This window comes from Vitis vinifera, chromosome 11 (assembly GCF_030704535.1).
Source record: "Vitis vinifera cultivar Pinot Noir 40024 chromosome 11, ASM3070453v1".
Taxonomy (NCBI): domain Eukaryota; kingdom Viridiplantae; phylum Streptophyta; class Magnoliopsida; order Vitales; family Vitaceae; genus Vitis; species Vitis vinifera.
Genome location: NC_081815.1, coordinates 1,446,274 through 1,469,290, shown reverse-complemented (window position 1 = coordinate 1,469,290; position 23,017 = coordinate 1,446,274). Strand labels below are relative to the sequence as shown.

General features: G+C 35.1%; 3 protein-coding genes across 5 annotated transcripts; 2 read left to right on the top strand and 1 right to left on the bottom strand.

Annotated features, from left to right (window-relative positions):
- Positions 1 to 1,312: 1,312 nt before the first annotated feature.
- Positions 1,313 to 4,824, bottom strand: LOC100242371 (uncharacterized). Its single transcript, XM_002280978.5, has 5 exons — positions 4,537 to 4,824; positions 2,998 to 3,166; positions 1,920 to 2,003; positions 1,629 to 1,832; positions 1,313 to 1,552 (listed from the first exon to the last, which is right to left on the bottom strand). Exons 1-5 carry the CDS (start codon positions 4,600 to 4,602, stop codon positions 1,458 to 1,460), a joined length of 618 nt encoding a protein of 205 aa, XP_002281014.1. The 5' UTR covers positions 4,603 to 4,824; the 3' UTR covers positions 1,313 to 1,457.
- A 3,699-nt stretch (positions 4,825 to 8,523) lies between these two features.
- Positions 8,524 to 10,158, top strand: LOC100247440 (protein ALP1-like). The gene has a single exon (XM_002280965.4). It carries the CDS (start codon positions 8,524 to 8,526, stop codon positions 10,051 to 10,053), a length of 1,530 nt encoding a protein of 509 aa, XP_002281001.1. The 3' UTR covers positions 10,054 to 10,158.
- Positions 10,159 to 10,312: 154 nt separating this feature from the next.
- LOC100252546 (uncharacterized) lies at positions 10,313 to 22,702 on the top strand. Of its 3 annotated transcripts, XM_002279163.4 has the most exons (13): positions 10,313 to 11,695; positions 12,620 to 12,794; positions 14,472 to 14,555; positions 16,488 to 16,729; positions 16,878 to 17,121; positions 17,749 to 17,828; positions 19,400 to 19,484; positions 19,825 to 19,956; positions 20,040 to 20,153; positions 20,858 to 20,905; positions 21,213 to 21,297; positions 21,959 to 22,009; positions 22,091 to 22,702. In XM_002279163.4, the coding sequence occupies exons 1-13, from the start codon at positions 11,526 to 11,528 to the stop codon at positions 22,177 to 22,179; spliced, it is 1,599 nt and encodes a 532-aa protein (XP_002279199.2). In that variant the 5' UTR covers positions 10,313 to 11,525; the 3' UTR covers positions 22,180 to 22,702. The 3 variants fall into 3 exon arrangements, 1 of the variants encoding a protein (XP_002279199.2); XR_002031157.2 differs by lacking the exon at positions 22,091 to 22,702 and having other exon boundaries at positions 21,012 to 21,297; positions 21,959 to 21,997; XR_786832.3 differs by lacking the exons at positions 21,959 to 22,009; positions 22,091 to 22,702 and adding an exon at positions 21,012 to 21,132.
- The last annotated feature ends 315 nt before the right edge of the window (positions 22,703 to 23,017 follow it).

Genomic DNA, 23,017 nt, shown 5'->3' with positions numbered 1-23,017 from the left:
GCTGAATTGAATTTTAAAAATTCGTGGTAAATTTAATTTTTCTAAATTTTGTAACTTTAATTTCTTATTTTTATTTTTGAATGAAGAATTCATAGAAATTTATGAAATTTAATTCCCTAAATATTGGATAAATTATGAGATAAAAATAGTGATTTCATACTGTAGAATTTTTATTTCAGTTTTGAAATTTTATATATTAATTTTTTATCAAAATTAAGAGATTTCTATATTGTTGATTTCATTTCTGAGTAATAATTTATAAGAAAATTTTAGATCTAAATTTTCGTTAAGGAAGGATCTTATCAATGTCCAGGAATGATAAATCATAAATCGAATTGTCGAATCGGAAAAATTGAATGTTATCGTATAATTTTGTATTGGTTAAGTTTACAAGTTGGAGAACCGTTGATGTTTGCCATAGGGTAAATCATTGCCTTTTAGCCCCTCCGGTTCTACCATAGAGGCAATGACTTGCCCCCAACATAGCAAACCTCTCTAAAAAGCAAAGATAAAATAAATAAATAAATAAGTAAACAAGAATAAAACTTATTTTAGTCATATTGGGTTTTTTTTTTTATAAATAAATTCATTTTTCATCCTATTGGCATAAAATTAAGATACTTTAATTTAGATTTAAGATAAGAGTTAAACAAATTTTTTACAAATAATGTGGTTTTATTTTATATGATAAATTGAGTTTATGTATCATAACAAAGTTAAAGGTTGAATAAAAAATAAGAAAATAATTAATTTCCCACTAAATTAAAAGTTAAAATATTTTACTTTTTCATTAGGATAAAATTATCCTAAAAAATAATAAATTCAAAAAAATCTAAAATATCTTAAATCTTTAAACAAGTTGTCTCATTTTTAAAATTTAATGCAACATGAACATCATGTTTGACTCTTGGAAAGTACAAAAAAAATAATTCTTTTATATTTAATTTTATAATAAAAAGTAGGAAAGAAAATTAAATATAATTAAAATTAATTAAAAATTTATAAATTACTTAATTTGTATATAAAATGTAAAATCAAACATACCCTATATGCTCCAACAACCTCCTGTGAAAGCATTTTGGATTATATCTGGGACAAAATTATCTAGAGTGGTGTACATCAAATATATATATATATATAAACTCCCAGGACTGAATGAAGACATGGTAGAAGACAATCTAGAGCACACCTTCTGGGAACTCACAGAGCTGCAGATGGCCAGGAAAATTAGGATCCCATGTTTATCCCATCAAAATTTCTGATTTTTTTTTTCTTTTCTTTTCTGATAACTATCATCAGTTTCAAAGGTGACCATAGTTTGTAGTTTTCCTTCTTCTTCTTCCCTTTTTTTTTTTTATTGATACTTTTGAGAATATATGTACAAACAAACTTGGTGTTCTGAGAAATGTTATAACAATAGAGATACCACAAGTTTATGCTACCAGATCTGGAATATATCAGGCATCCACCTGCACAAATTCAAGGGCATTTGCATCAGGGTCCCGTGTGAAGATTGCTGGCCTACCAGACTTGCTAAGTGTGTAGGGAATACCTGCAAAACAAAACCATTCCCCTTCAGCAACTGGGATAAAGAAGGATGAACTGGAGAATAAGGAAACAAAACTTACCAGCCTCATCCAGGATCTCTTTCAGCTTAGACACGTCCCGGATTGCAATACAAGCATGCCGATCTCGTCCCCCATGCTCTGGTCTTCCGGTTAAGGGATCTGGATTGGGAAGCTCCATCAAATGAATCATTTCAGAACCCACCCACAGCCAGGCTCCCCTGTAGGGAAGCTTGTCATTCGGTCTCGCCTCATTTACAGGAAAACCTGGTTTATAGTTAAAATATCAGATTTTTTTTTTCTGTGAAATGAATCAAAATGTGGCAAACTTTAGAATGGAAAGCACTAACATACCCAGAAGGTTATGGTAAAAATCAAACGATCGTTCAAGGTTCTCGCATAATATTCCAACATGGTGAAGGCTGACAATCCCAATATCTGCATAACATCAGCATATAAAAAAAATTTGGGATGGGAAGAAATACTAATGTGAGTTGTCAAAGTGGCTCATGTAATAGTAAGAGCAGAGCCTTTTACTCCTTTCTTCCTTAGACTATTATTCACATCACATAGGCTTCTACTTCAGTTTAAGTTCCACAACATTCAGTTATCTATTATGAAAAAGAAGCACATTGAGAAGAAGTTTCCCACATGCTGGAGTCAGCAAAGAAACTCTCCCTCTTACCAATGGTGGCACATATTTTGCCTAAATAACCAGAACCAATGCACATCATACAGAGGATTAAATGCAGGCTACAGCGGTAGCATGTAACCAGACACATTACTACATAAAAATCTTGTCTGAGTTAACTGAACTCCATGAATATATAAAATCATTACTGTTTGTTTGGGTTTGGATTATAGTAGGATGTCCAAAAGGAAAATATGAAAAGAGACCGGTATTTGTTTGTTCAAACTGCATTACCTTAAACTGGCTCACCTATAGGGACAGATACTGGTGGTTGTCTTTGAAGATTCATAAGCCCTACAATATCTTAATTGTACACTCAATTATGTATCCTCAAAAGAATTCCAAGTATATGGTGTTGGGAAGGTTCATATGAGTCCATCTTTAGCCCTCCTTCTGACTCATGTTATCTTTAGTCATTGCATACCCTAGTTGGAAAGTCACTGACTTTACATGGCATGCCTATAAATGGGAATCTTACTTATTGGCTCATGTGGCATGCCAATGAGACACAATACTATATATGCAGATTATGGAGACCAAACTGATGTTCCTTGATAAAGCTACTTTGAAGCTTATTCAAAATTTCACTTAATAACATATGAGGATACAGCTCAGCAGCATTCCAAACAACACTAATGCACGTTAAGGTGTTGTTTCAACCTTGAATGCTTCTTCGGGCTCAATGAGTTTTCATGATCTGTCTTACTAAGCTAATCTATTGTAAATGAGTAAGAAGAGTACCATTCTTTTGGTCAGTACTAATGGCTTCTTTCACCATTACATCTCCTTCAACAGACATCTTAGCTGTAGTAATTAGACGATGCCCATGAGTTGGGCCATTCCTCACAGTCAGCTGATTTCTGTTTGATAGCAGGTTTCTAGATATGGTGTTCAAACTGAAACGGTTCACCTGCATATGGGAAAAAGGGGAAAATGTGAATCTCTTTATTCGATAACCTCAATAAAACCCAGATCAGATTGAGATCCAGAGAGGAGCCAAGCAAGCTACCCCACTAGTTAATAAAAAACTTGCCCTAGAAAACATAGTAACAGTTCACCAACATAACTGGATTGTTTGCACAAGCTTCACAGCAAATTCCTGAAGTTTATTTTTTTTTTTTAAATTTGTGGTATAGAACTTTCATATTGCAGGTTATCCACATCTAAACAATAGGAAAATACGGTACCCCAGGGCTGCAGGATTAATTTTCGGAAATTTTAAGCCCTAAACTATGATAACATTGGACTTTGGAAGCCCAATGATCTTTCAGGCCCTTCTGAGTTCTGCTCTATTTACATTGCTCTGTTTTCGTCTAGCATGTTCTCTTCTTGTTATTATGCTTGTATTTGTCAGTGAAAGCATTTCAAGACAAGCAAACTTCAAATGGATATTACCGGGACTTGTATTGTGTATTAATCAGACTCAAAATTACCAGATCCATATCACTTGGCCAAGCAAGGATTGAATAAAGAACTCCTGTTAGGCACCCCAAAATCGATAACAAGATACACCAATTTGTTGCAATTTGCGGAAATTATTCAAACTGAATAAACCTCACTGGAGTGCCCCACTCAATTGTTGACATCAAAGGATGAAAAGACAAGAAATTGAAATAATAGATTTTCCATCATCTACCCAATTGAGCCCAAAATTGGAATATCAATAGGGGTTTTTCTTCTCGAACAAGAACAAGATAATGGGATCCAAATCGATCTTTCACTCTATTACTTGTTTTCTCCGCAACCAAATAGAGCAGTATAGAAAAGGGAAATTCATATAAAGTTCAGGTTCATGATCTACTTCAACCAATTTCCTTGACTGACCGATAAATTTATCAGGGATCAACCCACCAAACCAATTTGATTTTAAAACCAAAACGATCACACAACCCATTACTCTGCAGTCTGCATTCAGCAGATACCTCCACAACCACAATCAAGCACTTTTCACATTATCGTTTACCAAGCACAATTAGGAATCCCCAACTGAAATTCAAATTCTTTGAAACCGAAGCTAAGACCACCACAAAAATAAAAAATAAATAAAAAAAAACAACCCCAAAATTTATAAATTCTGCAGAAAATACAAAAATAATTTATTGGGTTCTTCATCATCATCACCAAATACAATCGACAACACACAACTGTGATTCAAATTCTTTGAAACCCAACTCAAACCAAATCACAGGACACCAACAGAAACTCAAAAATCTTGACGAAAGCACTACACCCTCTTATTGGATTGATGCAAATAACAGTGACGATAACCGAAAAGATTACCTTGTGTTGCAGCGGAGAAGTGGGGTATGGATTCAGAAGAGAAGCCATGGAAGAGCAGTGGCTCATCTGGACCCTGAAATCTGCTATACTCCCAAAACCCACAATTGAAATGGCTACACCTGAACCACTCCTTCATTGTTTGTGGCTCAAAATTCACAAATCAACCTGACCACGGTTCCACCAGCACCCTGGGGGTGGAAATGTAAAATACAAAAAGATCCTTGACAGGTCTGAAAAAAGATAAGAGTTACGTGGCACCAACATAAAAACTTGAATTCATCCAAAAATCCGTCAAAATAACTAAGAAAATACCCAAGTTTTAATAACATTTCCTCCATCTTAGTCTGCAATAAATTTTGGTAGATCTATCACATTTTTCTCATGTTCATATTCTTACTCTACATTATTTCTTCAACGTTGACCAAATCATTGAATAGTATTATTCGATATTAACCTTGAAAATCATATCCATATTAACTTGAAAAAGAGTATAACCAACATTGACTATATTATTAAAATGTATTATTTGACACCGACCTTAAAAATCATATGTCTATATTGATTTGAAAACTAGTATAACGGTTGACATTTAATGATTTTCTCATTCAATATTCTTTTTAATTTTTACCTTTTTTGTTTGGTGAGTTGTCAACCATCAATGGAACAAATTAAAATGAGAGAAAGTCCATGAAATCATATATGAACGTGTTGATTTTTCTCCATTTGGGTCAAATGTAAATGTCATTTGTCTGTATTAGCAAGAATGTAGAATAATACGAAGACAAACGACACTTTAATGTATATTAGGTGAGAATGTGGCTTCTTAGAAGATTAAGAATATAACAAACAATTATGATGAAATTAAGACAACAACTTGAGAATTATTATATGCCATATATACATAGAGTATATCAATTGCTGTAAATTAAATTACTATTTGATAATTAAATGATATAATAATCTAATTTGTCTATAATTTAAGTTTATTTGGTCACGTGTTTATTTTGATATTTCAAAAAGTTATGATTTAGAAAGAAAAAAAAAATTATTAATAGTTGTTGATATTTGAATTTAATATTATCATGTTATGAGTATGTCATGACAAGTGATGGTCTTCAAAAAATCACTTTTATGAGAAGATTTGCTTTATCGTGTTGTTGGCATATTAAATATTGTCTAAACTTTTCGAAGGTAAATCATAGCATAGAGTCAAAAAAAATTCATAACTTTCCGAAATCTAAACAGGGGTTGAGGAATCTAATTGGGTCTAGTGTGCCTTGGTAGTCGCCACCAGGCCATGAACCACCCCACCATGTCTAAGTGTAGGAGATGATTTGATGGCCATAAATGGAAGATTGATCCAAAATATTGTTCAGCTGATTTAGGTAGATAATTAAGAGGAGTGAGGACCACATGCATGGATGTATTTACCATATGCTTTTCAATAAATTAATTTCATGCATTATTGGCCCAAAAACACATGACATTACCTCATTAGTTTACGTGGAAATGACATCATCACTTACATCATTCATTCATCTACATATGACATCACCATCCACCTCATTAATTTATGTATACATGACATCACCATCTACGTCATTAATTTATGTACACGTAGCATAATCTCATGAATTCCTGTTATGCCATCTAAAAAAAATTTATAAATTTAACCATGATTTAGAAAGGGGATTCGTATTATGGATATAGTTATTTCATATTTAATAACTTGTATTAAATGTTATGGATATAGAGCCTTCACTGACTTTTCCATTATAAATGTTATGGAGCGCCTAAAATACATTAAATAAGCTTCAAAGGAAAGCTGTGGTTGAATTTCAAAGGATTAGAGAATCTAATTTAATCATTTATGAAGAGTTTTATAAAATACACATTTAAAGAAAGTTTCGGAGTACAATGATTAGTTTAATTCAACTCTGATAAGTTAAAAACTCATTTTTTTAGAGTTTAATAAGTGTTTGTTTGTTTGATTAATTTTGTTCAAATAGCTTAATATAATTTTTTTTAAATATTAATTTTTATAAAAAGTTATTTCATGTTAAATGCATTTTTTATATTACTAATAGTATTTTTTAAAACTATGATTTTAATTTTAATTTTAATTATAATTAATAGTTAAATTCAAAAGCATGAGGCTATATGAAATAAGACATATAATTGGTTTTTGAAAAGTCGTAAAAAAAATTTGTTAAAAAATGAATTTTTTATATTTAAAAAGAAAATAAAATATAATTAAAATTAACTTAGAGATTTAAATTTAAATTTTATTTTTCATTCATTTTTTCTTCTTTGTTTAATTTATTTCCCTCCTCTTATCCTTGCTAAATTTCCCGAGAAACAAACATAGTGAAAAGGATTGCAAAGGGTGAGAAAAAAACAAAATGGATAATGAATATAAGGAAATCTTTTGAGGTGTGAACAGATAAAGAATGGACAAACAACCTAACCCCCAACCTTTGTTTTTTAGTTCAATTTTGCATTTTAATTTGAATATTTATTTTTTATTACTTAAAAATTAATAATTTTCATAAAACATTTTCAATATTCCTTGCTTATTGTTGTTTCCTAAAGAAAACACTAAAGGGAAGTCATGGTTGAATTCTATAAGACCAGACGATCTGATTAGGGTTTTGACATTGATGATGGAAAAGAGTGGGAGGCAGATCAAAGGCATGTGATATCAGGGAAATGAATACTAGGAATCTTTGAGGTGTGAACGGATAAGAATGGAGACAATGGGCACACGTGGTTTTGCTAACCCCAACTTTTGTTTTGTTTTTTAATATTTTAATTAAAATTCATTTTCATTTGGATTTTTTTAAAGGAATAAAATAATAAAATGAGGTATGGTATATGATTAAGAAGGTAGTTTAAGAGATTTATAATCCTTAATTATTTTTAAACATGTTTTTAAATTTAGAAAAATTTTCTTTATTATTTAAAAAATAAAGGATTATTATAAGAGATTTTTCGGATTTTTAAAAATATTTTCTAAAATTTATCAAAACACTTGTTATCTTGTTTTAGAACAATTTTTTATATTTTAGAATAAGAAAATCAACAAAAAATTATTTTTTATAATATCTTTTAGTTGTTTTTTTTTATTATTTTCACTTATTTTCTTATAATTGTTTTAAAAATAATTATACAAACATATAAAATAACTGCATATAAAAACTATTTTTTAAAACATACTTACAAATATTAAAAAGAAGTTAAAAATATTTTAAGTTTTAAATAAATTTATATTCTATAAAAAATAAAAAAACAGTTTTCAAAAACTGATATTTAAAATTATTTTTAAAAATAATTATCAAATAAGATTTTTAATTTTTTGGTAATTTTTTTTAAATTAAAAAATATTTTCTAGAATTATCGTTTTATAACATTTATTTTTTATATTTTTCTAACATTACACTAATTTTTAAAGATTAAAATAATACGGGAATTGTAAAGGAATATTTATGGGGTTTGAAGAACTCAAACCGAAAAGGCGGCTTCTATTAAGTTCTGGTCTTCTATATGAAGTCTTGAATGGGAAAGGAAGAATTTATTTTTTAAAACATCTCAAAAACAATTTTATTATTAATAATAAACACTTGTCTTAAAATATAAAAAATTGGAAGGGCAATTTCCAAAGGCTTTCCTCGTAGGTTTGAGGGGGGAAGGTTCCAGCAGGCTTCGCAATTTCCAACGTTTTGCAAAGCCCCCAGAATCCCAATTCCCGATTTCCCCACACCCCCATTCTCCCCAACCGCGTTAACGCGCTCTCCAAAGTCAAACTCATCGTCAAACCTCCGAACCCTCATGACTCATCACCTGAACTCTCTTTCCTTACGCGTTCACACATGCGTACACGCCTTCTCTTTCCCATATATATTTTCCCAGTCCACCTTGTTCATCCTTCAATTTCATACCCACATCAGTTCACACCGCTTTTCCTCATATATTTTCAATTTCAAGCCCATGGAAACTACTTTTCTGCTGGACGACTTCTCCCATTTTTATAGCTTCTTTCAAGATAGTGGTAATAGCATCCCGGACGATAGTGCCGGAGGTGGTGGTAGTGGTGGTGGTGGGAGGAAGAGGAGGAGGGGCGCCGGTGGGGGTTCTGGAGACGAGAGTGGGGCGTTGAAGGAGATTCTCGCTTCGTTGCTGTTGTTGGATGAGGAGGAGAAGTTGGATCAGGAGAAGTGGGCTTTGGATAATCAGAACGAGAGGGCTCTGTTCGAGGAGAATCACAGGAAGAGGGCTCAGGCCATGAATGAGTATCGCGCGGATATGGTTGAGCGGTTTGGTGAAATGGAGGAGAGTGAGAGCTCGAGGGTGAAGCGGGCGCGGCGGTCGGCCTCCACGGTGGCTGCTGGGGTTGCTGCTGCTGCTGCTTCTTCCGACAATGTGGGCTCGGAGAGTTCGAGCCAGCCGGTGGGGCACCACCGGCGGTTGTGGGTGAAGGACAGGTCCAAGGCCTGGTGGGAGTGGTGTAGCCACCCGGATTTCCCGGAGGAGGACTTCCGCCGCGCGTTTCGGATGAGTCGAGCGACGTTTGATATGATTTGCGATGAGCTCGACTCGGTTGTCACCAAGAAGGACACAATGCTTCGCCTGGCGATTCCGGTTCGCCAGCGCGTGGCCGTCTGTATATGGAGGTTGGCCACCGGCGAGCCTCTCCGCCTTGTGTCCAAGCGATTCGGATTGGGGATATCCACCTGCCACAAGCTCGTTCTCGAGGTCTGCGCCGCAATAAAGACTGTTCTAATGCCCAAGTTTCTTCAATGGCCCGACGACGAGAAATCGAAGATAGTGAAAGACGAATTCGAATCCATTTCAGGAATTCCCAATGTTGGAGGCTCAATGTACACTACCCATATTCCAATTATCGCCCCTAAGGTCAGTGTTGCCGCTTATTTCAATAAGCGCCACACAGAGAGAAACCAGAAGACTTCATACTCTGTTACAGTTCAAGGGGTTGTTGATCCTAAGGGGGTTTTCACCGATGTTAGCATTGGTTGGCCTGGTTCAATGTCGGATGAAAAGGTTTTGGAGCAGTCCTCTCTTTACCAACGCGCGAATAGCGGATTTTTGAAGGATGTTTGGGTTGTTGGTGGTTCTGGATACCCTCTTCTGGATTGGGTCATGGTGCCTTACACCCACCAGAATCTCACTTGGACCCAGCATGCATTCAATGAGAAAATTGGGGATATCCAGAACGTTGCCAAGGAGGCCTTTGCGAGGTTGAAGAGGAGGTGGTCTTGCCTGCAGAAGAGAACCGAGGTGAAGCTTCTCGACTTGCCCGTGGTTCTTGGGGCCTGTTGTGTATTGCACAACATCTGTCAGATGAGGAATGAGGAAATGGATCCAGCGCTGCAGTTTGAGCTTTTCGACGATGAGATGATTCCAGAGAATGGTTTGAGGTCCGCGAGCTCGGCCCAGGCCAGAGACCGCATTGCCCATGATCTATTGCACCATGGCCTTGCAGGGAATGCTTTTCTATAGTTATTAATGTATTGTAGCTTTTATGCTCTGAGTTTCTCATTCTTTTTGGCTACCAATATTAGAGATAGTCATGATGCAGAATAAAAAGCATATTTCATTTGTCCATGTATTGTTTTGGAAGATTCATTTTCCTCTCCTAACAGATAGATGAATAGTTTCCATTTCCATTAATCGAAGCAGTCCACACATCTTGTAATACTACTTCAATTAAGAGCTTAGAAATGAATGAAATCATAATTTAGAACATCCCTTTCCTAAAAGAGGTTCCTGATCTGGATGTCAAGATTGTTGTTGCAGTTGGGAATTATTGAAGCCCTCCTGAATTTTCCCTTATTTGTTCTTGAACTTTGACTTAGCTATATGTTAGGTTGTTGGGTCAATGCTCATGGCAGATATTCAAATAATGGCATGGAAGTTGTTAAGGCCTGCGATGGAAGTTTCAAAATTGACTCAAGACTTATCTGTGCAATGAGGAATGTCGGTGTGGTACAAGGCCGAATCTCTCATTAGAAATATATTTCGGAGGGGGAAAGTCAAATCTCCATGTAGGATTTGGGCAGAAAAGCTTTCCAACTGCTCTTGGATATGGCCCTTGAATTGAAACAGGGGTTTGGGTGGGGACAAGAGAAGTACGGAGGACCCAACCCATATTTGCATAAGCTTACCTCCATTGAGATGCAGAGTCTTCGTTCTTTTCCTTTCTGTCCAAGGCTCTAGATTTCACAGAAGAGTACTTTCTCACATTCTTCTCTTCTACACCCATTATGAGCTGTAAGCCTAAATAACATACAGGGGATTCATGACTTGCTTAGGTTGTGTTTTGTGGGGGCACAGTGGTTTAGGATCCAATGGTTTGGTTCGTGGTCGAGCCCAACAACTCCCTTGTCAAGCTAAAGATCCCTTCGAACACCAACAATTGACATTGTCTGCGGGAACAAACAGACTTCATAAAACCACCAACGCCAACATGTTCATTTGATTTCAGTGAACTAGTTTCTTTATATTTCACAAATCTTTTGACCATGACTATGTGTTTATGGGCTTGAGATGTAGCTCATTGCTAATGCTTTATAACAGTGGATTGGAAGTTCTAAAATTCACACCACAAAACCCAAAAAATATATTTCTATATTTTTGTAAAAATAACCAATTGCTACTAAATATACCTCTTTTGTTTTTTATTTTTCCATTAAAAGACTAATCAATATGTCAATATTTTCCCTTCTTCTGACTTTTTCTTCAAATATTATAAAAGGGATAAGGTCAAAATCAATAACCTTGAAATGTTGGTCCCCATCAATCCTACGTGTACATCCTGCATGCACAGCTAGATGACACATCAGCTGTAGGACCCAACCAATATAGAACAGCCATGTGTCCAGAGGGAGACTCATCATCTGAGCATTGCTTCGCTGTCACGATCACCAAAATTCACAAACCAGAGAGAGAGGAGAGAGAAGAGAGAAGAGGCTATGGAGAATCACGGAGAAGATGGTAGAGGCAAGGGCTTGAAAGAGGGGAAAGGAGAAGAAGAGGAGGTGATGGGTTCGAGCTTGACAATGGAGAGGGTGGCTGCAGCCAAGCAGTTCATCGAGAGCCACTACAAAGCCCATATGAAGCTCATTCAGGAACGCAAGCAAAGGTCCCTTTCATTTCCCATTTTTCCATGATCCCATTTGCCCCATTAATCTTAATGTTATGAAATTTTGAATCCTTCCACAGCTGGGGTTGAATAGGCCTTTGACAGGTTTCCGCTTTTCTCTCCCTTTCCTGCATTTTCTCAGTGGCCAAACAGACCTTTTAATTTAATCTGATTTCGACCCTTTTATCAGATTGCTTGGGTGTGTTTAATTTTGGTCAATGTGGCTTATTTGTGGTTATTGGAATCAGACCTCTAATCGGAGATGAAAAATATGTAAACTTTGAGCGAAGCTGATTAATTTGAGAATATTTTAGGTGTGGAATCGTCAAATTGTAAGGAATGTGATTACATTATGTGTTCATTTGTATTGCAAGAAAACCGAAAAAATGCAAAATATAGTGTACTTGCCTTGTACTTCAAAATCTCAAGGCACTTATGGGGCATAACATCTGAGATATGCCGAGAAAAGCCAGTGCCACTACAGAAGATTGAGAATTGAACGAACTTTCTTTTTCTTTTTGATGTTTCAATTTGTATACATTTTTTATATTTCAATTTGTATACATTTTAGAAACACTTGCAAGGCATCTGGTCAATCCCTGATTAGATGTATATAATTATCATTGTGTAGCATAAAAGTTTTATTAGAAACCCTTACAACATTTCCTAGCTACTTAAATTTTCTTCTTCCTCAACTTAACTGTCTTCTTTTCTGGGCCTACTTGGTGTTTTATTTGATAACCAATGCAGTTGTGTTGGTTCACACACTAGTGCTATGCTTTAAGCTTACAATACTCCCATATGTTGAAATGTTATGTTTTCATCAAGGTAACTTTAATTATTTGAAAATTAGTATTGATCAGAGATTGGAGTTTCAAGCATTTGGTTTTGGTACTCTTCCTGACAAGATTGAATGAATTGCAGGCGCTCGGTGCTGGAAAGAAGGTTAGCATCTTCAGATGTACCAGAAGAGGAACAAATCAATATAATTAAGGACTTGGAGCGCAAAGAGACAGAATATATGCGACTTAAACGGCACAAAATTTGTGTTGATGATTTTGAGAACCTAACTATTATAGGGAGAGGGGCTTTTGGAGAGGTTAGACATACACATATTGTATTTAAAGTTGAGAATTTTTTTTTTCCAATATATGAGCAGTTTGTTCAAGTTTAGAAAAGAATTGTGAGAAAACTTTGGTGAAATTTGGAAACATAACAAAAATGTTATAACACAGTTAAGCCTGTTACCTGATATAGTCAGTCCTATAAGAGTATCCCATGGAATAGCAGTAAATCTTTTACCTGCTTGAAAGAATTATGGTTTTCTCCTGCTTTGCAAGTGCTGCATGGAATAGAAATGGAGCAATTTTTCATTACTTTTTATTCTTTTCCTCCAATGTTTGGCATGCCAAGGGTGATAAAATTGAGGCATTTGATTTAAGCATGAATACAGGATATAGAAATTCGACCAATAGTAACTTGTCAACATAGAGGAAGCTCAAAGGCAGTGAGGGAGAAGCTGGTACGCTGATAGCATAAGACCCTGTTTGGGATTTATTTCTGAAAATATGGTGATCCGCTACTATTCTCCTATGATTTCAACCTGGTTCTATATGCAAAACTACTGCAAGGTAGAAAACCTAGGATATTGTTGAAGACTTCTAAGGGTGTGGAAAGAGACATCCCTGGAGCTGGTCAATGATATACACATTAATCTTATCAAGAAGATCTGCTAAGAGTCCCAATCCTTTTGTTTGGTGAATCCATCTTTTGGAGACAATTGAGAGCTGTGATAGAAGATGCTCCATACAGTCTCTCCCACCAATCATAGAGATTACAATGAAAAATTAGGCCATGTATCAAATTGGTCGGCATGTGATCACGGTCCTGAATCTTACGTTATATGTGTGAGTTTGCATAAAGAACGATATCAATAGCAGATACCTTTCAGAAGCACATCATTACACCAGTTTCAATCTAGAGTCTAGTCAACTGTACAGCTCTTGTTGAGCTTGGATATATACTTCAACAGGAGTTGTTCCTATATGGTTTTAGCCTACCAATTCAACCTTGGTTCTCCATATCCTGTGTCAATGCCTCCCATTAATTGTATGGTTTTAGCCCAAAATGCCAAGACCACTTTCTGGTTTAGCACCTAAAGATGACAAAAATATTGGTGAAAGGCATTGAGTGGGATGCTAAATTAGGAAATCCCATTAATTTAGGTTTTCCTTCGTTTGTATATGTCTCCTCTCGAAAATGACGCTAATCTCTTTTAAAATCTCGGCACTTGGATCCTCAAGTAAAAAGGCATTCTTTCAACATGCATAATGGGTGACAGGAGTATGTTGCTGATGGGTGCACTATGTCAACATTATAACATTAATCTTCCATCAGGCAGGCCTTTTTTTGGTTCGTCACTTATCCCCAACAGTTAGCCCTTAAAGCTTAAACCTGACCCTGCCTCACAGTACCTTAATGTGCAACTAGGAGTATTCCACTCAGAGCACAAGTCTGCTTTAGGACGTACCCACTTGCAACATAAATTTTAACAGGATTTCAAAATTCGCATCTAGCATCCCTCACAGTGTTTACTGGTAGGTTCCCTGAGTTCATGCTTTTCTTAAATGTGACTTTTTTTGCCTCATAATTATTTTTGATTGGAATGCATTGGTTATTCAAGCTGTATGTGCTTTCTTCCAGCTTCATTTATGGTTTTTGCTACTTATTGGCAAGTGGGAGATTATTCAGGTGCCTATACATTATTGTTCTACAGGTCCGATTGTGTCGGGAGAGGTTATCTGGCAATATTTATGCCATGAAAAAGCTAAAGAAGTCGGAAATGCTAAGCAGGGGACAGGTGAGAGATTGGACATTGTTGGTACTCGCTTTTGTAGGAGGACTGATTTTGTCTTCAATGGAATACTCTATATCTTTCTGATATGTTTATCTTGACAGGAAACTGGAAATAGAAATAAGCTATAGTGCCTTTAATTTTTTTTAATCAAAATGACAGCTATTCATCTTTCTTCTTGCTGACCTCTGAATTCTTTCAATAAACATCTTTCTCTAGAACAAGCCAAATTATATTAAAATGAGAAAAAACATATAAGGAAGAAGGATGAGAAATTCTTCAGAAATGAGAGGAGAAATTTGTCTTGATTTCTCTATTTTATTATCTATTTTATTTTTATAATTCTTTCTTAATTTGTTTGCAGATAAGCGTTAGGCCATAAAAAGTATGCACTATTGGCTTATATGTGTTTTACAATTTTGACCATAGAAAATATTAACAGTGACTGTGAGATCCATATCTTTCAGTGGGTACTTTTTACTTCATCAATGATCTATGGTTACAAAATCTTCATACACAATCTTCATTACATTTGCGAGTTGCGAATGTTCAAATTTTATTCTTTGTGGTGATCTGAATGTTCCCTTTTTAATAGTTAGTCAAAGTTTACAGGAAATCCTAGTTCCATTAATCATAATAAGTTTGTTACTCAGGAAACTCAGTTTCTTTGCAATGTCTTTCATGATGTATTTATGAATTTAAGACACAGATATTAATCTGTAATTGACAATATTATTGCCTTTCTTTCTGCATTTTTTTTTTTTTGTTATTACCTCCCTGGACACACTGAAGTTGAGGTCCCATGGTTTAAGTTGTTTGCTGGGACTTGTTGGAGTTGAAGACCTTTTTAGGAGTAAATGCCAAGTTAAAACTATGAAAATGGCTTAGAATTCAAAGGTTTTGGGATGGCTAGGATTAAGGCAGAATGTGTAGCATGTGGTATGTATAAAGCAAGAGTGAAAGTTCAGGAATGGTGGAGATTTTTTACTAGGAAATAGCTAACAGTTTATATTGGTCATTCATATTATGGAAGTTATTGAAGAGGACACTTATTATAGAATTACTGCTGGAAGGATGAAGAAAATAGTTCTGGAGTCTTTGAGTGATTGCTCAAAGAAAGCTAATTTAAATGGTTATAAGGCTTTCCATGCTTTATGAATAATGTTAGTTCAAAAAATATTTTCATAAATGGGTATCACCAAACTGTGTATGTTGAGATGGATGAGTGGTAAGACTACAAAAGGTAAAACTAGAAATGATTGCTTTTGATAGAAGTTTGTAGTGTCAGTTGAAAAGATAAGTTAGGAGAAATCCATCATACAGGTTTTGGCAATGTGTAATAAAGCTTTAATGACTTTGCCATTAAGAAGTGAACGGTTTAAGGTGCCATCAGGATCAGGGGAGGGCCAAAAGTTCATGGATTGAGACTCTGGAAAAAGACTGATAGCTGACTTAAAGTTGTTGCTTTAAATAGAGCAGGATGGTGGAAAAAGGATTTATCAAGCTGTGATGCTTAATTATTGGCTTTTGAATTACCAACAATAAACTGTTGTGTTTGTTCCTCTTGGTAGCGCTGGACAAATTATCAACCTAGTGCAGGAGCGAATATATCCAGAAAAGATTGCCTTTTTATTTTCTTGTCAACTTAGAAGTCGGTTTTTCTTTTCCTTATATGTCTGTTTCAAAACCATAAAGAGGATGTATCTATTCTGGCTTATTTAAGTTATTATAAGATCAATCTCATGCCATCTAACCTTGAATAGTAGTGAATTCAGTGTTTAAGCAGCTATGTTAGGCAACAACTATAGTTACTTTTTCTATTGATCTTGTTATCTTTTCAGGGTATACTATTTATATAGATCTTACCAATCGTCTTTGCATATTTTATGTAGTATCATTATCATCTCTACACTCATCAATTGCGTTTTTACAACATAGGTGGAACATGTTAGAGCTGAAAGGAATTTGCTTGCAGAAGTTGACAGCCATTTCATTGTAAAACTTTATTATTCTTTTCAAGATGATGAGTACTTGTACTTAATTATGGAATATCTGCCTGGTGGTGACATGATGACTTTGCTGATGAGAGAAGAGACTTTAACTGAAACTGTGGCTAAGTTTTACGTAGCTCAAAGTGTCCTGGCCATAGAGTCCATTCATAAACATAACTACATTCACAGGTTGGTCTTCTACATCAGTGACACATTAACTTACTAAAATATCAGAAACACAAGTATCTTAAAAACATTACATCTGTAACTGGGTCACTAACTTGCCTTTCTCTTTTAGTTTACCATGCTTTTTTTGGTTTTTTTTTTTTTTTACCAGAGATATAAAGCCAGACAACCTTATATTGGACATAAATGGTCACATGAAGCTCTCTGACTTTGGCCTTTGCAAGCCTCTTGACTGTTCAAATCTAGCTGCTATAAATCAACATAGGGCCGTCAATTATGAACGCCTGAAGGAATCCATGGATGTTGATGAATCCTGTCCAAATTATGAGCATGTGAAACATTGGAAAAGTTCCCTTGAACAACTTCAGCAGTGGCAGAAGAGCAGGAGGACATTGGTATGCAATGATCTCTTTTTCTATCTTACAAATATGGCATTTCATCACATGTTTTCAGATTTCATTCCAAAATATGTACATGGTCACACATATTAGGACCTCTTTAAGGATTACACTCTGTGGAAGTGAAAATAAATTAGAATTCATCTTTTAGTTAATACTGTTCCTTTTCTTTTCTTTTTCCTTAATTTCACTTTTTTAAGTTCTTGAGGGAAAAAAAGCACATCTTATGAGTTAGAATTGGTCCTTAAGTTAATAAAGTTTCCATTTTCCGTCCTTAATTTCCCTTTTTAAATTCTTAAGACAAAAAACACATTAGTTAGAAGTGGTCTTTAACTAATAATTTTTTTTTTCCTTTTTTCACTCAACTTCTCATTTCAAATGCTTAATGCAAAAGCATCTACATAAAGACAAAATTGCCTAAAATCCATCCATTGCAAAAGTCCTTGGAATTAGATATATGACTGCCATGTCAACATCATGTTACCATCCGATCACACTTTTAGGTTGATCTTGTCTGCACTTCATAATTTATTTTCTCCGTGTTTAAATTTAGCTGTTTAGATTTTCAAGCACATATTTCCAAATACATTTGGTTTAAAAAAAAAAGCACTTTCTTTCTGACAGGCATTCTCCACGGTAGGCACACCGGATTATATTGCTCCAGAAGTCTTACTGAAGAAAGGATATGGCATGGAATGTGATTGGTTAGTCCATTTAAAATGAATGATACTATTTATCTAGGAATACACATTGGTAATGTATCATTATTTTCGTTTCCTCTAACTTGTGTTATTATCTCACCTCCTTTTTTCTTTTTTTCTGTGCACTGCATCAAGTCATATTCTTTTGTTATTTTCAATCTATAAACTCATCTGTGAGAGTCAGGTAATTCTAAAGGATCAAAAACAATTAGCAAAGTCACGCGTCCCTAAAATCTATACACTTGAAGCCAGGACAACCATGATACCATGACGTGGAGATTCAGTTTTTGAACCCCTTCAAATTAAAGTATGCAAGAACACTAGGAGACCTTTGGGCTCAACTCCTTTCCTTCAAATATTCCTTTACTTTTTTAAATGTCCCCCCTTGCGAGGCCATTGCATGGCCAAAAGAGTTTTTTTTAGTTTATTCACATTAAAGTGTGAAAAAATCTTTCAATATTTCCTTGTAATTTATTCAACTTCATGTAAGGGTCCTCTTTCCAGAAAGAGGCTTTACCAAACCATAACAACAAGTAGGAAACTTAAAGTAACATATAGGGACTCAAAACTCTTTCATGAATCCAATGTTTCGTTCTCTCAAAAAGTTAACAGCAATATTTACCTAAAGAAACCTAATAAGAACACAATGTAATAAGATTAATTAATTGCGAAGCCATGCGTGTTGTGTTTGTGCATCAAGTGAGACTTAAAGAGTGTGTAGTTTTGGCAAGGTCCTCTTAGTTGATGGTATACAAACAGGCTGCGCCAATGGGGTGTGTGAGACTATAGTTGATTCAATGGTTTGGTAATTCAAGTTGATTATCTTTTGAATTGGGGAACCAAAGAACATGGTTTTTCCTACATAATCTAATGGCGTGGAAGAAATGTTCAACTTCGTTTTTGAATCTCCAATTTGATTAATGTCATGAGATCTTGAAAGCAGGAGTTACTGATACTAACAAAATAGCAATCTATTCATACTAAACACACACATAGAGACTCATGATTATGGGGCTCCCTATCTACACTTTACATGTAAATAATCCTTCCTTTCTTCTTGTTCCCAGGTTCTCCTATTCATACTTTTCTATATATGGTATTTCTTGTATTGCATCTTAGAAAAGGGAAATAGCATACCATCAATGATAGAAAGTAAAAAAAGCATGTTGCATCCCTACCGAGTGCCACAATATTCATTCATATTTAACATGTGCTTGAACTTACGATTTTGATTAAATTTATTGGTTATATGTTAGTTATGGTTGGAAGTGTCTTTTCCAGATTGTTATTAGAATTTCTATATGCATTACTTTATTCTTTATTTTTTATGTTGCTTGGGAGGCTAGCAATTTAGATTCTGCTATTAAGAGGAGTACTTATTGTTTCAGTAAGAGCAAGATAAATTTTCTTTTATAAACATTTAAATATAGTAGATATTAGTTATTTTTTTTCCTAAGGCCTCTTTTTAATATATCCTTTTGTTGCATAAAATGAAAGTATTTAGGTTTTTTCACTATGAACGCCATTGTGTTGCACTATCTTTCATGTATTGTTATCATGTAACCTGCTTGCAGGTGGTCACTAGGTGCAATTATGTATGAGATGCTTGTTGGATATCCCCCATTCTACTCTGATGACCCAATAACAACATGCAGAAAGGTGAGCATCCCCAGTGCTTGTGTTTCATTTATTCTTTATTCTTTGTTTGTATGTGGTTGGGTTTGGGTGAGTTGTTCCTTTACCCGCTCTAGTTTCTCATACGGGCTTCACTTATATTCTTTAATGAGTTAAAATAGCATATCAAGTGCTTCTAATCAAGATAGCGGCCAAACAAATGGTAAGAATTAACAGTGAGGACATTCAACCTTCGGTTTGGTTTGATGTCACAACCCTCTGTAGATATTGCAGTTTTGACTGTACCTGATTCTTACATGTTTTGATTTTCATTTTTCTTCTTTTTTTCCCCTTCTGTTCTTTCTTCTCATCAGTTATTTTCCAGATTGTGCATTGGAAAAATCACTTAAAATTTCCTGAGGAGGCAAGGTTGACCCCTGAAGCAAAGGATCTGATCTCGAGGATGCTTTCTGATGTGGACCATAGGCTCGGTACTAATGGGGCAGCAGAAATAAAAGTATGTATTTGTATTGATAACAGTATTTACCTTCTTGTTGAACTAGCAATCTCCCTCATATAAGGCACATTGAACTGTACCAGGCACATCCATGGTTCAAGGATGTTGAATGGGACAAACTCTACGAGATGGAGGCAGCATTTAAACCAGAGGTCAATGGAGAACTTGATACTCAGAATTTTATGAAATTTGATGAGGTAGCGTATTCAACTATTTCTCATTTTGACCTCCAATCGATGCATTTATATTTGTATATGCATTTATTCTAACCAGCTAAAACATAAAATAAGCAAGATAATATGCTTTCTTCAATGATTGTACTGATTTCTTTTGCCAGATATAGAAAAATTTTATTTACCTATGAAAAAAAAAATATCCTTCTTCAATGATGGCATATCACTGCATATATTATTGTAAGAACCGATATTTATTAAATGCATTAGGGTGAAATCAAGATGCATCTTTTGCCAAAGCTCTTGTATTTTGAGTATTACATATTACTCCTTTCCAGAGATTGGGTGGTTTTCTTTTTTATTTTTTGAGTTGGGACTGTTTATTCTTATGTTGATGTAATAGATCTTCAAGCCATCAAAACAATTGGATGCCCTAGTTGACAAAATTCAACCCGGAGTCCTCTTTTTGGGAACTGCTTCATGCTAATGCATATGCTGATTGAAACTCCGTGAAGTTTTCTAAATAACTAAATCATGTAATTGCACAAACGAAGGATACTAGTTGTCGAACTTGATTTTTTTTTTTCCAACTTCATCTCCTCATTTATGTTATCTAGCTCTGTGCTTTTGTCCATTTCTATTAACATATCTAGATATTTTGCTTATGTTAACTATGATGCCTTTCTGATATCTCTGTATTTGAGAAATAAATTTAAGTTGTTCCTTAGGTGGATCCTCCAAAACCAACAAGAACTGGATCTGGAATGTCAAGGAAGGTATGTAATTATTCTGGATTAAAAGAACCTTGTGTTCAAGCATCTTTAATTTATTTTAGATGTTTGTTGGTATCTGAAATGCAAACTAAGTTTATAATTATAACAGTCCCCAATCATGGAACATTAGCTGCATGTGGCAGCTCCAATGAGTTTCTACGCATGGTGGTCAATCATTAGACTTCAATGGAAATGCCTCACAAATGGGAACTTGACCAAATACGATTAAAGTGAGGCTTAATAGTCCATCGTTTTTTCCTGTTAACTTTACTAATGCATCTTTTTTTTTCTTCTATGATTTCACGGGCAGCTGCTTTTAACTCCCAAAGATCTAAGTTTTGTGGGCTATACATACAAGAATTTTGATGCTATCAAAGCAGCACGCCATTCTTTTGGTATGCGACATTTGTTCTACAAAGAGTTACTTCTTAGTTTCGATTTCTTACTGTTGCATGCTATGCTTCATCAGACAAATCCTCTTAAGATGTTCCTTTTCTTCTTTTATTTTGCATGCATATAGAGTACGTATAAGTAACTTTGGGTAATTCACTTGGTATATTCCATATCCACAACACATTTAAGACGAGTGCACATCTACAAAAGAAATTTGTTTCACTTACATTTGCAGATATGACATAATCCCATGTTTATATTAGTGCCAAGCACCTGTATCTATCTCAATATTGAATATTGCATGGCAGTTCTGCTCATTGAAAGGGTTAACACTAGTCGACAATTGCATTAAGTTACCCTCCGATATAAAAGGAATTTTCCGGCTTTGGGAACATGATCGGTTGCAACCCCTGCTTCCTTCACTGACATGTTCCACACTGGTTAGAACATGAAGGGGAAAGAAGTAGCTTTCCAGAATGTTACTCGTTCGTCAAACAAATCATTTCCTTTTCCGAAGAGGCTTGAAATTCTCCTATAAGAGCAAATTCAATCAAAGGATGTCTTTAAAGATCAAATATAATTGCTACTTGATAGTTCAGAACTTTGTTATCATCTGTTCCTGTGGCATCTGATGAAGATATTATTTTCTTTTAACCATTTCAGATACAGAGAGGGGTGCACTATCCAAACATTCATCTACCAATTCCATCCTGAGTAACAGATCATGATTCCTTAAGTTTGTTTTTTGTGCATTGCATTGAGCTGGATTTTTGTGATTAAAACAATGATTTGCAGGTGATTCTGGAGTGGATTATTCCAATATCCCAGCAGAAAACTCAGAAACACAGATGCATGCATCACCAGGGGATGTCATGTCGCAGTGAAGAACGTCCTGAGCCTGACCATGTAAAGCATCTTCATGACAAATAGACAAACCCCTTGTGGAAACACCCGCTTATTTCTCTGTCAGGTTTTGCCCTAATCTGCACCAGCAATGAAGCTGAATGCTGTATTTTTCAAGACCGAGGAAGTGTACAGTTATATTAGAGGAACTCCATGGATGCCACTTTGATTGGCTGACTGGTGGCAGTATTAATAGATATAATCTATAGTTTTGGTGTCTGAATAGGGAGTCCTGGCTACCCAGTTTGGCACTTGGCAGAGCTGATTCTGCCTTCCCCTGAGGTGGTTTCGGGCCTTTTCCCTTTTCCATTTCTGCTTTCTTGGGAAACAGCAAAATTCTCTATGACTGCATTAGAGACTGATAACTAACTACTGTGAGGGAAGCCACTGAACACTAGAATTCGAGTTGTCATTTCTGCAGATTGAAGAATAAGTTCTTCTGATCTTGTATTCAAATCGACTCTTTTCTGTTTATGTATTTGTCTCTGCAACTTTGATTGATTATCTCACAAACTCTCTGCCTAATCTCATCTGGGTTTCGTAAACAATCCTTCAATTATACCGATCAAGTCTCGTATCATGGATTAGCTTCCTGACCCTTGGAATCTGGGAAAGTTTGAACTGCTAACCTTCTTGCTGTGGCCTCAAAACTGCAGACTGCTGTGGGACTGATGTTGCTATCCTTAATGAAAGTGTTTTTATTTTTTTATTTTTCAAAAATGTTTTCATTATTAGTTCAGCACACAGATTACAGAAATGAAAATTGATTCTTTTAGAAATATTTTTTTTAGGCAAAAAATAAAATAAAATTCATGCTTG

What these genes read in the sequence shown, in the direction of transcription:
- LOC100242371 (XM_002280978.5), bottom strand. Translation starts at nt 4,602, where the DNA reads ATGAGCCACTGCTCTTCCATGGCTTCTCTTCTGAATCCATACCCCACT. An exon ending in CTTCTCCGCTGCAACACAAG is followed by an intron (nt 3,167 to 4,536) that starts GTAATCTTTTCG and finishes TCCCATATGCAG; the next exon opens with GTGAACCGTTTCAGTTTGAA. An exon ending in TAGTACTGACCAAAAGAATG is followed by an intron (nt 2,004 to 2,997) that starts GTACTCTTCTTA and finishes GATGTTATGCAG; the next exon opens with ATATTGGGATTGTCAGCCTT.
- LOC100247440 (XM_002280965.4), top strand. Translation starts at nt 8,524, where the DNA reads ATGGAAACTACTTTTCTGCTGGACGACTTCTCCCATTTTTATAGCTTC.
- LOC100252546 (XM_002279163.4), top strand. Translation starts at nt 11,526, where the DNA reads ATGGAGAATCACGGAGAAGATGGTAGAGGCAAGGGCTTGAAAGAGGGG. An exon ending in ATTCAGGAACGCAAGCAAAG is followed by an intron (nt 11,696 to 12,619) that starts GTCCCTTTCATT and finishes AATGAATTGCAG; the next exon opens with GCGCTCGGTGCTGGAAAGAA. An exon ending in GATCTGGAATGTCAAGGAAG is followed by an intron (nt 20,906 to 21,212) that starts GTATGTAATTAT and finishes TTTCACGGGCAG; the next exon opens with CTGCTTTTAACTCCCAAAGA.